This window comes from Emys orbicularis, chromosome 5, assembly GCF_028017835.1.
Source record: "Emys orbicularis isolate rEmyOrb1 chromosome 5, rEmyOrb1.hap1, whole genome shotgun sequence".
NCBI lineage: Eukaryota > Metazoa > Chordata > Testudines > Emydidae > Emys > Emys orbicularis.
This window is the reverse complement of record NC_088687.1, coordinates 29,299,043-29,313,484: the sequence shown is the minus strand read 5'-3', so window position 1 is coordinate 29,313,484 and position 14,442 is coordinate 29,299,043. Positions and strand designations below refer to the sequence as shown.

Genomic DNA, 14,442 nt, shown 5'->3' with positions numbered 1-14,442 from the left:
GCAGTTATTTCACACACTCCTCTAATAAAGTCTTCCGTGGCTGTCATGTATTTCCCCTATTATCTCTCCCTGCTTGAGTCTCTCAGATAATTGATGATGCTTTAGTTAATCATCTTCCCTCTCTTTTGTTCACCAGGTACCTCAGCCTTGAAGGGATCCTTTTCATTTGGAATTTGTGTCTTCTCCTAGGTAATTGATCACTGCTCACCCAGGGACGCCCGATTCGCAGCAGAGTGGGAGCAGGCATCATGAATAATCAAAAAGTCGTGGCTACCCTGCTTCAGGAGTGCAAGCAAGCTCTGGATGTGCTCTCACCCAAGATGTCTGATGCATCGGAGGAAGACAAGAGAGAGTACCAGCAGTGCAAAGGTGAGGTCTCAATGAGAGGCCCCAGGAACAAGCCAGCAGATTGCTGTGAACTTCCTTGCCACAGTGACACATCCCCATCCCTGTCCTATTTTTCTTCTCCCAGCCAGATGAGTGTCAGAAGATGACTGGATTTCTAGGGCATGAATGGGATGTGGGCTGCAGGCAGGCAGGGAAAGAAGCCCACTTTGTTGCAGTGAATTGCTGTCAGTTCCAATTTTAGGCTTCAGTAAACATGAGCCTATAAGGAACAGTTTAGTTTGGGAAGAACAATGCCCAAAAGTTTGCTGATGCACATAAATTTCAATTATTAAAAAAAAAATGCAACTTCTGAATGCTGGCACTTATTTACTTTCCTTTCTCTAGGAATTTGTCTGTTGCTTATGTATTTAACAGTTTCTCCTCATCAAAAAATCTCACCATTTGAATCTCTTTCTTGTAAAACATGCAACACCTCTACAAGTGGTGTTCCAAGAAAAACACTTGCAATATCCATATTGAAAGAATATCCTCTGCCTTTAATATTTGGAATAAATACATACAAAATGAGTGCTAAGATGCAAGAGTTTTACATTGCCTGTCCTATGGAGAAGCTAGCATTTATTTCAGCATTGTGTGATGGTTGGTGTTTTGAATTATTTCAATTCCAGTGAAATTTAAATTTGTATTAGATATGAGAACCTGCCAAATATTACTGTTAGTTCTATTCACTCTGTAATAAGCTTTCTAAGGGGCTACCCAACCTTACACCATCATAGCTTTTATTTTTCACATAAAGAATTCTTTTGAGTTTTCATTACTGAATTTGTTTTCTGAGTGTCTTTCTTTCTGTCACCAGCTGGAGAGTATACCTATTCTGTTTTGCCACACAGAAAAATTACTCATGCCCTGAATACAAAGGAAAATATTAATAGTTGAATCTGAGATTTTTAAAAAGGACCAAAAACATTTTTTTTTTAAATAAGAGTGCATGTGTTTCTCACCAACTAGTTCACTTGTCTGTAGTTGGTACTATATGCATTCAGGGCATTCTCCCCACTTTGCATGAGTGATTCAATCCTAATAATATTTAGTCCATATTGACCCATTTTGTATTCTAGTCTGCTTGGAACAGATTTGCAAACCCATGATCTTACTGGGAGGTCAGCTGGCTATCAAGCACCTCAGTTAGTTTCTGAGCATGGTTGTGTTTGAGGGTGGTGGATAGGTTTCTGTTATAGATACGGGAAGATTTTTCTTTTTCTACAAAGGGTACTTTGTTTTCTCATCACAAATTCCTTTAAGCTTTATCACTCTTTAGAATGGGCTCTTGAACTCCTAATCAGGTAGCGCTTTCTTCTTCATCCTTCTCTTCTTCTTTTCTCCTATTAAATGCCACAAAGCATGAGAAATAATCAGCTTAGTTCCAGATAAGGTAAATCAGTGCCCTTATAGTTACAAAATTAGACATGGCCCTTCAGGTAAACTGCTTCAGGAAGTGAGTGATCAGAGACTGAAGTGAGGCTCAGGCTTTTCTTAGGAATGGCTGCCATGGGCTGGCTAAAAGAAGAAAATCCACTTGCAATGGGGCAGTGATAATAATATTAATACCTAATCATAGTTGCTGTCTGTGTGTGTATTCTACTGGAGGGCACAGACTGGAGGTTGGCTGGATGATCTCAGACTGCAGATCCCCTTTCCTATGGCAGGTGGCTTTTAAACAGCAGTAACAATCAGATTGTGATATAACTGATTCATCAAGCCCACATGTGCTTCCAACAGAATGGCATTAGTACAGGGTCACTTATGGCAGCAGTTTGAGCCAAGGGGATTCTCTGAACACAAACGCTGAGGGTTTTTCTTCTTTCCCCTCCCCCAGACGTTGCCTTTGTGAAACTGGTTTTCAGACCAAACATAGGAACAACTGAAAGCCAAACACACACAAATGGGGGAAAAAAGAATCCTCACCATACCTTACTTAAGGTTTTTTGTTTTGTTTATAAATCCTGCAAATCAGCTTCAGTGTAGTTTCATCTCCTTCTTCAGCCCTCCTAATTAGCCGTGAATTTACATTGCTTACAGTGATAACACAGCCCTGCCATAAAATCGGTGGTGCTTGGATTTTGGCTGAAGAGTGCAGAATTATTTATAGTTGCCACTGCAATATTTTGTGGTTCCATAGATGATGATACAATGCAACACAATACAATAATTGTATTTATTGCAGTCACATCCAGAGGCTCCAGTAAGGATTGGAGGCCCCATTGTACTAGGCACATTACAAATGCTTAAGAAGACCTGCTCCCAAAGACAACCTAAAAGACTCATTGACTTTCAATGAGACTTGGGTTCGTAAGGCCCATGTTCTCAAGGTACTTAGGCACCTTACTCTCATTGAAAACTCTCATTGATTTCAATGGGAGTAAGGCGCCTAAGTACCTTTAAGGATCTTGGCCTAAGTGCTCAAGTCACTTTAGAAAGTGAGACTAAAGTTCCCAAGTGACTTAGGTGCTTTAGGAAATTTTATCCTAAATTCTTTTTTAACTAACACAGCATTAGGGACATTTGGTTAAGATAATAGGAAAGAATTAGGCCTTATTCTATCCTTTGCTTTTTATTGCATCCAAATGGGAACAGAGTCCATCTGCGGGATCGGGGCCTAATTAAAATCAAATGTTTAATGCAAATTTAAATTTCACTGGAGTTGAGGGTAACAGTAATGGTCTTAGAGAGCCTGCCTACGAGTGTCCCAAACCACATTACTTATTACTTTTGTAATGCTTGATGCTGTTACTGTCCTCTAAATGTCGGTATTATTTAATTCAGTGTGCTTTTTTTTTTACTGGGGAGGGGAGAGATGAGGAAGAAGAAAGGGAGAGAATGGCAACGTTGGGAAGTTGCAAGCAGTGAGGTGCAGCAAGTCAATATCAGCAACTGTTAAATCCATTAACTGCAAATGTCTGAGTCAAAGAAGTCACTCTGGCAGAAAAGTTGACTCTGGCATCTCTGCAGGTATTGCTTGCTTGCCTGCCTGACCTCTTTCTTCTGCTGCTGCTGTTGCTGATCTGGGCTGAAGGAGAAGCTGGGAGAAGCTCCTCTGCTGGAGTTGTCAGCCACATGGGACAGCCCGGGAGCGCACCAGAGTGGCACCTTCTGGGACTCAGTGTCTCCAAGCAGGCTCCAGCAGGCTCCTCGGCCAGGGGAAACTTCCTCTTTGTTTAAGGCTACTATACATAAAAAGGCAGGATCTTAGTTCTGTCCTCTTTGTGGTCAGCCAAGTTTCCCTCAATCCTATTTATGTGTTACCACAATTGTTATCATAGAGTTTCTGTTAGCACTGGGAAGAGGTGAACATGCTACATAGCTGTCATCCCCTCTGTCCATTCCATTGAGCCACCTTTCCGTGCCTTCGCTCTCCGCCAGCCTGTGCAGCAGTGGGAATAATACAGTCAATGCCCAGACAGTGCTTCAAAACACTGGGGAATCCTGGCTGCTTGTGGGGTGCTAGCAACATATAACTGCAGTGCAATGTCACTTGAGTGAGATAATATGTGCAAAAATGTGGGCATAATTTTAAAGGCAACTTTTGAAAATTTGTCCCTGAATGTCAGGGCCTCCATCATTTTCCAAGGAAAACTATTCTACAGCCCAATAGATCTCACTGTCAGTAAGTGGACTTTAATAAGGATAAGAAATGTGGGTTTTAATTTATTATCTCTAAGATATCATGATTTTGTAGAAATGTAGAAGTACATTTAACTCATTATCTCATTAAGTAATGATGATCTCAGAACAGGATTTTTCCTGGGGATCAATGACCAGCTGGGGCTAGATACGCAGCTGATGATTGCCATTAACCCCAGCTGGTCAATAATCCCTGGTTAATCCACTTTTATTAGCAGTGGGAGTCATAAAGTTCTGGTAGTTAGCACAGAGGTCTGAGAGTCATGAGACCTGGATTCATGCCTCGTCTATTCTATTCCTAACTCTGCCACTGACTCACCGTGTGACCTTTGGCAAATCACAGAGGGGCTGAGCATGCAACATACCACTTGAAGTCAATGGTAGTGCTGGGTGCTCTTCACCTTTAACCTCACTGTGCAATACCCATTTTAAATAGGACTTAGAGATCCTCAGATGTAAGGCACTGCCAATGGGGAATTCAAAAGTGTAAAATTGACCTAATTCTGCTTCCATTGAAGTCAGTGGTCCATTGGCTCCAGCAGGAGCCACTTCTGAAACTTCTACCCTATATGTTCTGGAGTATTATTACTTCTAACATAAACTGAAAATGAAGCATAACCGTACAGGCACATGTTGCCAGATCCTCAGCTAGTGTAAATCCATGTAGCTCCATGGACTTCAAAGGAACTACCCTACTGTATAGCAGATGAAGATTTGGTCCATGGATTTTCTGTATGGGTGATGCAGTTTCAGCTGGTAAATACAGGGCATTTGTAGAGAATTAATTCCCTGTGCCATACATCAGCCATTCAAATGGACTGAATAATTTCGTCTTCATTTTTCTACATAACTGAGTTTTATTACTCCTTTCACTGTGGTACTGAGAGTATGTGTGTGTGTGTGGGGGGGGTGATCCACAATTATTTCTACTACTGCAGCTTGAATAATTCATTGCCAATGACCTTTGTGGCAAATGTGGACATTGAAGAATTATTTAACAAACTTTCCAAGCCTTCTAATTATCTTAGTCCTTTTTAGTCATTAGCAGATTTCTAATAGTCTTTAGCAAATGGGATAGGTTTACCATGCTGTTGGATTAATTCACTCAGCCAAAAACCTGTTCTTTGGGGAAAATGTTTCCTACGTTTCTTTCTCTAGTTCTTCACGCATAGACGGCCACCAAAGTGTTTTACTTCCTGCTAAAAACCTTTTTAATGGCTGGCAGCCCCAATTTACCTGCAGGGCATAGCAGAGCAACCGATGAGACGCACCCCTCTCATTATTACTCTTGTGACAAAAACCAACAGCTTGTAGTGCCTGAGAAGAGGTGCAGGCAAGGGAATGCTTTTTGCAGGTTAGATGCTACATCATAACACCAGAGGCTGAATCATCTGCAATTTCCTTACCTGCACTTTGACCTTTTCAGCTTCGCTCCCTGATGATCTAAGGACCCTTATTGAAGAGGCAAAGGAAATGAAGTGGCCCTTCGTGCCAGAGAAGTGGCAATACAAACAAGCCATAAGCCCAGAAGACAAAACAAATCTGCAAGATATGATCAGTGCAAGGCTGCATGAATTACTGGTATGAAGTTCAGCACACCTGTTCCTTTAAAATCTACAAATGCAATTCTTGAGTGTATAGTGCCCTAGTCCTCTATATTTACTGCTACACAGATGACACCATTCCTCACTGTAATTTAGCAGACAATGACTTTGTTAATGAACTGATCTGAGGAAGCAGCTATCAGAAAAGGGCCAATCACACACAGACTAGATATAGAACTCCCATCGCTTCCCTAGTTGAATTCCCCAGATGAAATGAGGTTCCGATTAGTATGAACAGAATCATTAGAATCGTTAGAATCATTCCTGTTGTGATTTTAATGAATCCATATCCTGGAGACAGTGGCTTTGTGCCATCACTCTTCATGGAGTACCTAATCTCTAGATAGGCTAGACATAATGAAAGCTGGAAGGATAAAGGATAGTATTGCTGTTCAGAAACTGGGAGCCCAGTCCTGCTCCCATTGAAATTAATAGGAGTTCTTCCATTGATGTCAGTGTGAGCAAAATCAGGCCTTACTGTTAGATTTCTGGGCTGTGGGCTAGCTGAGACTCAGACTTGAACTTGAGATCTAAGATGATGTTCACCCCCATTCCCAGCTGGCAACCCAATGAGAGCCTTTAAGTTGATTATTAAGAGACTCTCTTTGCTGTGCCTGACAGTGGGGCAAAATAGCCTAACTCGGGGTATGTCTACACTACCCACCGGATTGGCGGCAGCAATCGATCCAGCGGGGATCGATTTATCACGTCTAGTCTAGATGCGATAAATCGACCCCCGAGCGCTCTCCCGTCGACTCCTGTACTCCACCGCCGCGAGAGGCGCAGGCAGAACCGACGGGAGCGGCAGCAGTTGATTCACCACAGTGAAGACACTGCGGTGAGTAGATCTAAGTACGTCGACTTCAGCTACGTTATTCACGTAGCTGAAGTTGCATAACTTAGATTGATTTCTTCTCCCCGCCCCCCCGTGTAGACCAGGCTTCAGAGCACAGCACATAGTGGGGAAATGAGTCCCGGTGGACAATGCAGGAGGTTGGCATCAGAGGGTACGTATATGCTGTAATTAAAAACCCATGGCTGGCCCGTGCCAGCTGACTCGGGTTCATGGGACTCTGGCTAAGGAGCTGATTAATTGCAGTGTAGCTGTTCGGAGCCTGGGCTCTAGGACCCTGCGACGTGGGAGGGACCCAGAGCTTGGGCTGCAGCCCAAGCCTGAACATCTATACTGCAGTTAAACAGCCCCTTCGCTCAAGCCCCGCCAGCCAAAGTCAGCTGGCATGGGCCAGCCATGGGTGTCTAATTGCAGTGTAGACATACCGAGAAAGGCTCCAGGCAGGATATAGTGGGTGGAAGCAGTGACATCTCCATGTGTACAAATATTTTGCTACTGTATAATGGTACAGGAAAGAAAGTATCTAAAAGGACTTTGATAGTATTCCCTCAAGCAGAACTAATTATATAAATGGGCAGGAATATGCCTACAAGGAATGATTTGTTCATTAATACAAAACAAAAACATAAAAATAACTTTACTTCATTTATGCTGTTTACTAATCTCTGCACTTGATGCATTTGGGGTAGGGATGGCCTTTCTTCTGTTTTCGCCTTGCACAATGGGGTCCTGATCCATGACTGGAGCTCCTAGTTGCTATGGTAATACAAACAATAAATTAATAATAATAGATTAGTCACTTTCACTTTATTAGCCCCTTTAACGTCCCAGTGATCTTGCAGTGCTGTGATGCTGTTGTGTTCACGTTTCCAGCAAAAGAGGAGAATGTTTAAATCCTCCCAGAAAACTTTGCATTGACATTTAAAATAAAATCCTGAAATACATATTTATATAATATTTTGTAAAACCTGATTTTGAAATTTAGTTCAATGGGGCTGATAGTGCAGAGTATGGACTCCTCACATGAGTGAGGTCATGTGGGATTGGGCCCTCAGTTTTGGGACGAAACTCCACAACAGAAACCTGCAAAAATGTTTCTGCATCATGCAAGAAACCCCTTTGATTTTAATGGGGCTTTTCACAAGAGTAAGGATTACTCACCCAAGAAAGGGTTTGTAGGATTGAGCCCTAAACAATCAATATCTGGTGCCTAAAGACCCAAGCCTGGAAGGTGATGGATAAAAAAAACCCACTTTTTCTCCAGCCTTTTCCAGTTATAGAAATATCAAGTGTTGCTTGTTTGTTTATTTTGAAGTCAAGTGTGATATTTAGGTTCATGGTGCCTGTTTAAAAACAGAGTTAAACTAAAGACTCCAGTTTTCCTCTCACTTATAGTGAGGTACATCAGGAGTAGTGAGCAGAGTTACACTGGTGCAAGTGAAAGAGGAGTCAGGCCCAAGAGACCTAGGGAGAAATCCTGGCCCCACTGACATGAATGGCAAAACTCTTCTTGACTTCACTGAGGCCGGGATTCCATTCTTGATCTTGTATACGGTACTTCACTGGGAGTCAGGCCTGAGTACAGCCAACAAGTTTTGGATCCAGGAACTTCAATCAGATTTTTTAAACATCAGCACAAGTAGCTTTAAAAAAAGAAAATTGGAAGCTTGACTTGAACCTCTTACATGTTACTAATAAGTGGGGAGTGTTTGCCTTTGTACGCTCCACTGATAAGGAGGATTTTATTGTAATTCTCAATTTATTTTGGTATTTTCTTTTTTCTCTTGGTGTGTGTGGCCCTAGACAGAAATTTATGGCAGAGGCCGACCTCCTTTACAATCCTCACAAAGCTTTCTAACTTTGGAGCATTTGTCTGCTCTCTCCCAGGATAAACACCTGCAGTAAACTCCCCGAGAAACCTGGATAGATAGGAGATTAATGTGGCTGTAATAGTGGAGCAGTGTTTTCAGCATTATGCCCGCTCCCCAGGTAGATGGGTCTTTTCCGAGATGATACCAATTATTTATTGCCGAAACATCTGTTGATAACTGCAGCTGCCCTTGTTAAACAAAGCATATCATGGGGTCATAGACTATAGGGACCTAAAATCCTACCGCATGCTAGTTTTAAACCATTCACCAATACCCCCTGAAATCCATGGGTTACCGTCTTCTTCAATGTTTCATCGTGCCGTTGAAAATACTTTGTAAACACTGTGCTGCCCTTCCCCGTGTGCTTTGAAGTATTATTTCATCTTCATCGGTAATTTATATTCCAGTGCTATTGTACTGTGGGGAAAAAAGGGAAAACCTTTTTTGTTTTCCATTTAATTGTAGATCGACTGACATTTTGACCTGTATTATTAGTATTAGTCAGGAAAAGGGATTTTTTTCCTCCTTCTCCTCCCCCCCCCTTTTTTTTAATTTTAAATAAAATTTCAAGGCAGAGCAAGAGCTCTTTGAATCAAAGGCTGGAGGGGGGGAGACGAATGAGGCTGAAAAGGAATGTTTACAGTTTGATGAGGAAAGATAAAAGTCTGAACAACTTTTTCTTTTTTAATGTGGAGGGCAAAGAGATCATTAAATTCTTTGAAAGAAAAATAAGCCTTCGTAGATATTGAGGAAAACCTTTTAACAATTTTCATCTGCATTTATTCTAAATTATTAAGTTTAGAATAAGTTCTTAAATTTAATGAACTAAGGTTTGTAAAGTACTTTGAGATCTTGAATGAAAGGTGCTTTATTACCATAGAGCGTTGTTGCTATTACGAAGCGCCAGATTTTGATACCCTTACTCATGTTGTGTAATGACTTACGTGGTGAATAGTTTGTTGATTTCTTGGTTCTACCCAAAGGGAGTAAGTGTATTGGAATTTGGTCCTCAGCATTTGGCTTATTCTCACATTTTTAAAACTGGTGTATCAGTTCCTGGCTGCTGCATCTGTAGGAGGCACAAAGAGTTTGTCTGACCTCTCAAGGTGAGATGGCTTACATCATCCTTTTAAACTGCTCCACTTCGTATTTGTTTCGGAATTTTTGCTTTTCCAATATGACTAAAAGATTATTTCCCTCCCCCATGTTTTTTTGGGGTTTTTTTAAGTCCTATTTAGGCCAAATTCAATGGGAATCTCCCCTGCATCTCTTAGAAATGTCTTCTGATGAAAATTCACAGGCATATCCAAATGACCATCCCAATTTAACTGGCTCAATAAAGCTTTTCTCACATTTTTTAAACAGACAAACAGGTTTTTAAAGGAGTGGTCAGCTAAAAGTGAGCATATTCCCCAGCTAGCTACAGCGGACCTCATTCTGCAGGCTTCTTCAGCCAAAATTCCCATGAAGGGGGTATTTGAGCTGAGTAGAGACTTCAGGATGGAGCTCTCTATTTGTATCTAAAGCCAAAAAAATGTTCCAGTTGTCAGTGAGATCCTAATGCTTCCAAACCCCAAACATTTGGAAGCATCAGGATTTTTGTTTTACTCATAAGACTGCTTTTGTTTTCCTTTGTCAGACCATGGTAGCAAACTTAAATCTGGAAGGATTATGCCCTCTCCATAAGAAAACCACACACACCTGCAGGACTAAGACAGGACTCCTGGCCCTTCAGTTCCAAAACCTGAGGCTTCTGCTGCTTATATTAGCCCTCTGAATGATCTCTGTTAGCTGTAAGCTATCAAAATGTCCCTATGTTCTGCTTCCAGCCTATAGAGGGCAACATGCACACACACACACACACACGTATGTGAGTAGTTTCATTGTGGGACAACTTTATGCTCATGAGCAGTCATCTTGTGAGACTACTCATGTGATTTAGTGATTTACTGGATTAGGGCCATACCCTGCGCTTACTGAAGTAAATGACAAAAATCTCCCATGAGATTAATGGGAGCAGGATTGCACCTTGTTATATTAATTGTTGTATTTATTATATTAAATATTTGTAATGATCATGGACCAGGATCCTATTGTTCTGGGTGCTGTACAAAGACAGAACAAAAAGATAGTCCCTGCCCCCGAGGAGCATGAGGGCAAATGGGTACAGATAGACAAGGAAATACTGAGACAATACTGGTCAGCATAATGGGCAGTGGTCTCATCAGCAGCCTAGCCATTGACAAGTTTTTTGTAGGCATCAGGGCAAAGAAGAGTTTCTCTAAACCATCCACAAGAATCATTAATAACTTTGCTTACTGAAAATCTGTTTTCTTTTTCAAATGTAGCCAGCATATGAGCTTTCAAGGAGATTTAACTACATGGAAAGCTGGAAGGGGTAAGAGCAAGCCAGTTTTGACTAGAGGGAGACCAGCATTAAACAGAAGTCAATTTCAAGTAATGATCATTCTTTCTTATTATTAGAGTAGTATCAAGGGACCAGCCAAGATTGGGTCCACACATGGTGCTAGGCCCTGTACACACAAGTAGACAGTCCCTGCCCCAAAGAGCTTGCAGGTTAAATAGACAGGTGAGGGCAAGTGGTAAAACTCACAAGCAGAGTGAACAATGTGAAACAATATTTAATGACTGTTAACTAAAAATACGTTTTCTGCCAGGTTTGAAGAAGATATGTTAATTTATTTCTGTGTCCTCACAGTAAATGCGGCAATTTTCAGACCAAAACAATTTTCCAAGGCAAAGTTATTGGGAGACTGTGGGGAGGGAGTCTAAAATAAGCTATTGTAATGGGAACTAGTTGAACCTTAACTTCAGGAAAGTTTATTCAGTCCTTACGTGGGCAAAATTCCATGAAGTTAATGGGAATATTCAAGTCAATGGGAATTGTGCCGTAATGAGGACTGAATAAGCTTTCCTAATGACTTGACCTAATGAAATGTTTAGAGGCTAACATTAGAGAAACAGTCCTGATTAAGATGTCACAGGTGTGCTTGACACTTTAGAGATGGGAACCTTTGAAACAGCAGGAAAGAGGGGGAGCTGAGTATTTAGCTTTCTCCTTTTTGTACCTGTTGGTAAGGTAACAAAGAGCATTATAATCTAAAGCCCTAACTCTTGGCCCTGGGCCTTTAGCTGTCCAGGCTGACCTTTTGCTACCTGACTTACGTTATAAGATCTCCCTTAGGTGATCCAAGTGTAAGGGAGAGTCAGGTAACTGAGAACTGTAGTTTTGTTTCTGTCTGGTGCTGAGGAAGGAATTCATGCCATTATAGGCTCCCTTTCATTTCTACTGATGCCTACATCCCTAGCATCCCAGGTCTTTCTTTTTTTAATTGAGAAATATCACAGAACAGCTTTTATAAGCATCAGAGAATGCCAGCTCTCTCATTCTAATCCAGAATTCGCAGTGCTCAGGAAACTGAAATGCATACAAAACCAAAACTTCCCATCTGATCTGTTGGATCAAAGAACAGTTTACCTGTTGGATCCTGTGGTAAATTAGCCAAGGGTACTTGTGATAATGCTGAAAACATCTAGCCCTGTCTGGTAAATTGCCACAGTATATCTGTCTATTAGTCTGAGTGACCAATGACCATTTTAAAGTATTTAAAGAGAGACAAGGTGGGTGAGGTAGTATCTTTTATTGGACCAACTTCTGTTGGTGAAAGAGACAAGCTTTTCAGCTACACAGACTGAAGAAAAGCTCTGTGGAGCTCAAAAACTAGTCTCTTTCACCAACTGAAGTTGGTCTAATAAAAGGTATTACTTCACCCACCTTCTCTCTCTAATATCCTGGAGCCAACATAGTTACAACCACACTGTAGGAAACATTTTAAAGGTATGATATCTTGTTTACCTTGAGGGATATAAATTAACCCTGTTAATTGCCAGTTTTCAAACAATAGTATGGCAGTATCTTCAAGCCCTGGTGAGTCACAAAACATTACATCTTAAAATCACATTATTCTGACTACCAGAATGCATTTTGCCTCCACCTTCAACTTGGACTGGATTTTAATGGCTCATATCTCGAGAATTGTTAGACCAGGTAGTCGAGGGAATTATAAATTCTGATCATAAAGCACCATTGAAATAAATGATTGCTTTGCCAGTGACTTCAGTGGGCATCCATCTTATATATTTAAATACCCCCCTTTACTGGATTTAGCCTCACAACACCCTGTGAGATAGGGAAGTAGTATTGTCCCCATTTTACAAATGGGGAATTGTGGGACAGAGAGACCATGGCCCAGATCCTCAAAGATATTGAGGTGCCTATTTCCCATTGATTTAAATTGGAGTTAGGTGATCAAATATCTTTGAGGATCTAGACCTAAGTGACCTGTCCAAGGTCACACCAGCAGTCTGTGGTAGAGTAGGGAATCAAACTTGGCTCTCTTTAGTCCCAGGCTAGTGCCCTAACCACGGGACTAACTTTCCTCTCCTAGCAGGCAGAAACTTAGCACTTGCATAGCAGTTTACATTTTCCAAGTGCTCCCTGTACTTAGTAACTATCTTCCCAGGTGAATGCCCATATGGTGAATGCCCAAATGGACTCAAGCTTTTGTTTTCCTGATTCTGACATCCTCAGAATTCCTCAATGGCAACATAGCCTCAGAGATTCACAAGTGAATATTTATCCATGTGTTGTCATGTGTATGAAGTCTACGTGCTGTTAAAGCGTAGAGCAGGAAATGAAAAATATATAGTAAATGTAATTGCCAGAGAATTAAGCTGAAAAGAGAGAGTGAGTTTTTGATTCTTGAAAGCTGTAACTGTTCAGAACTTTGTTCTCATATGGTGAAGGAAGACATTTACTCAAAAAATAAAGCTGTTCCAGGGCTTTTAAATTCCTTTGTATCTGGGGCTACTAGTAACAGGCCCAATCAATCAATGGGAAAACTCTCAATGACCTCAGAAGGGAGTTGGTTAGGGCTTGTATCAGCAGACCCAGAAGTTACATAAGAAGTGAGGTAGTGGTGTCTACCAGTTTGATCAGGGAACTAGATGTCCGGAATCATGTGTTCTATTCCAGACTCTGCCACTGATTTGCTATATGACTAGGGCAAGTCATTTAACCATTCTTTGCTTCAGTTTACCCATATGTAAAATGGGTGTTAGAGAACATAGCAACCTCACAGAGATACTGTGAGGTTTAATTCATTAGTGTTTGTAGAGGGCTATAAGATTGGCAGATAAAGGAACTATACAGAAATGCAAACTATATTATTCTACAGTTAGATTGTTAACAAAGATTGACAGAGAAACCCAGTGCAATGCCACAGGGTTAACAATTCCCAGCAGATCCAGTCTCCGCTAGAGAAGATGGGCTTTGCTAACAGTGCATTAATCAAGTCCTTCAATGCCATATCCTTCAATGCTTTGGCCCTTCGTTGATTGATTGGCCCACAGCTGATATAGATGGATGGAAGAAATATAAACAAGTAATAGGCAATTTCTTAGGATTTATATACATAGATGAGATGTAAATTGTGTGTCAATTTAGGAAAAGATCTAGGAGATATAACTGAAGCCACTGGAAATATGCACCATGAAAATTCCTTCCTGATGCATGCATTTGGGATCTCCCTGAAGAATTTAAATGTTCACTAACAAAATAAATGAAAGCTGAAGTGTTCATACATGAGTGCCTACAGTTAGGCACATAGTTCCCTAGTTAGGCACCTAGATGAATGCAGGATGAGTTAATGGTGCTCAGTATCTTTGAAAATTAAGCCGTTTATTAGCTGCCTAAGTTTCTACCCCTGTTAGTTGCAAAGGCATCTTTCCCAATGTGAACTTTCCTGAGTCTGCAGACAGACACTCATTTCATGGAATGCTTATCTATGTGTTCGTTGCTTTATAAATAGACAGACAGGTGTGAACCAGTATTTCATTTATTTGTGCTTTTAATTCCTGTTAAATCAGTCATCACATTAAGGGTTCCCCAATCTTCTTCACCTCCTCCTCCTCATTCATTACTACACCAGGAATATCCATTTTACACAGTTCCTGCCAGGTCTAGTGCCAGATGGCTCTGGTTCTGAATTTGTGTCCTGTCTTG

General features: G+C 41.1%; 1 protein-coding gene across 1 annotated transcript in view; it reads left to right on the top strand.

Annotated features, from left to right (window-relative positions):
• The first annotated feature begins 228 nt into the window (after positions 1-228).
• The window catches only part of ALPK1 (alpha kinase 1), a 38,993-nt gene continuing 24,779 nt past the window's right edge, over positions 229-14,442 (top strand). Inside the window, exons 1-2 of the mRNA XM_065405407.1 lie at positions 229-369; positions 5,456-5,610. Of these exons, the coding sequence (XP_065261479.1) occupies positions 249-369; positions 5,456-5,610 (276 nt within the window). The 5' untranslated portion in view covers positions 229-248. The remainder of the gene's footprint in view (positions 370-5,455; positions 5,611-14,442) is intronic.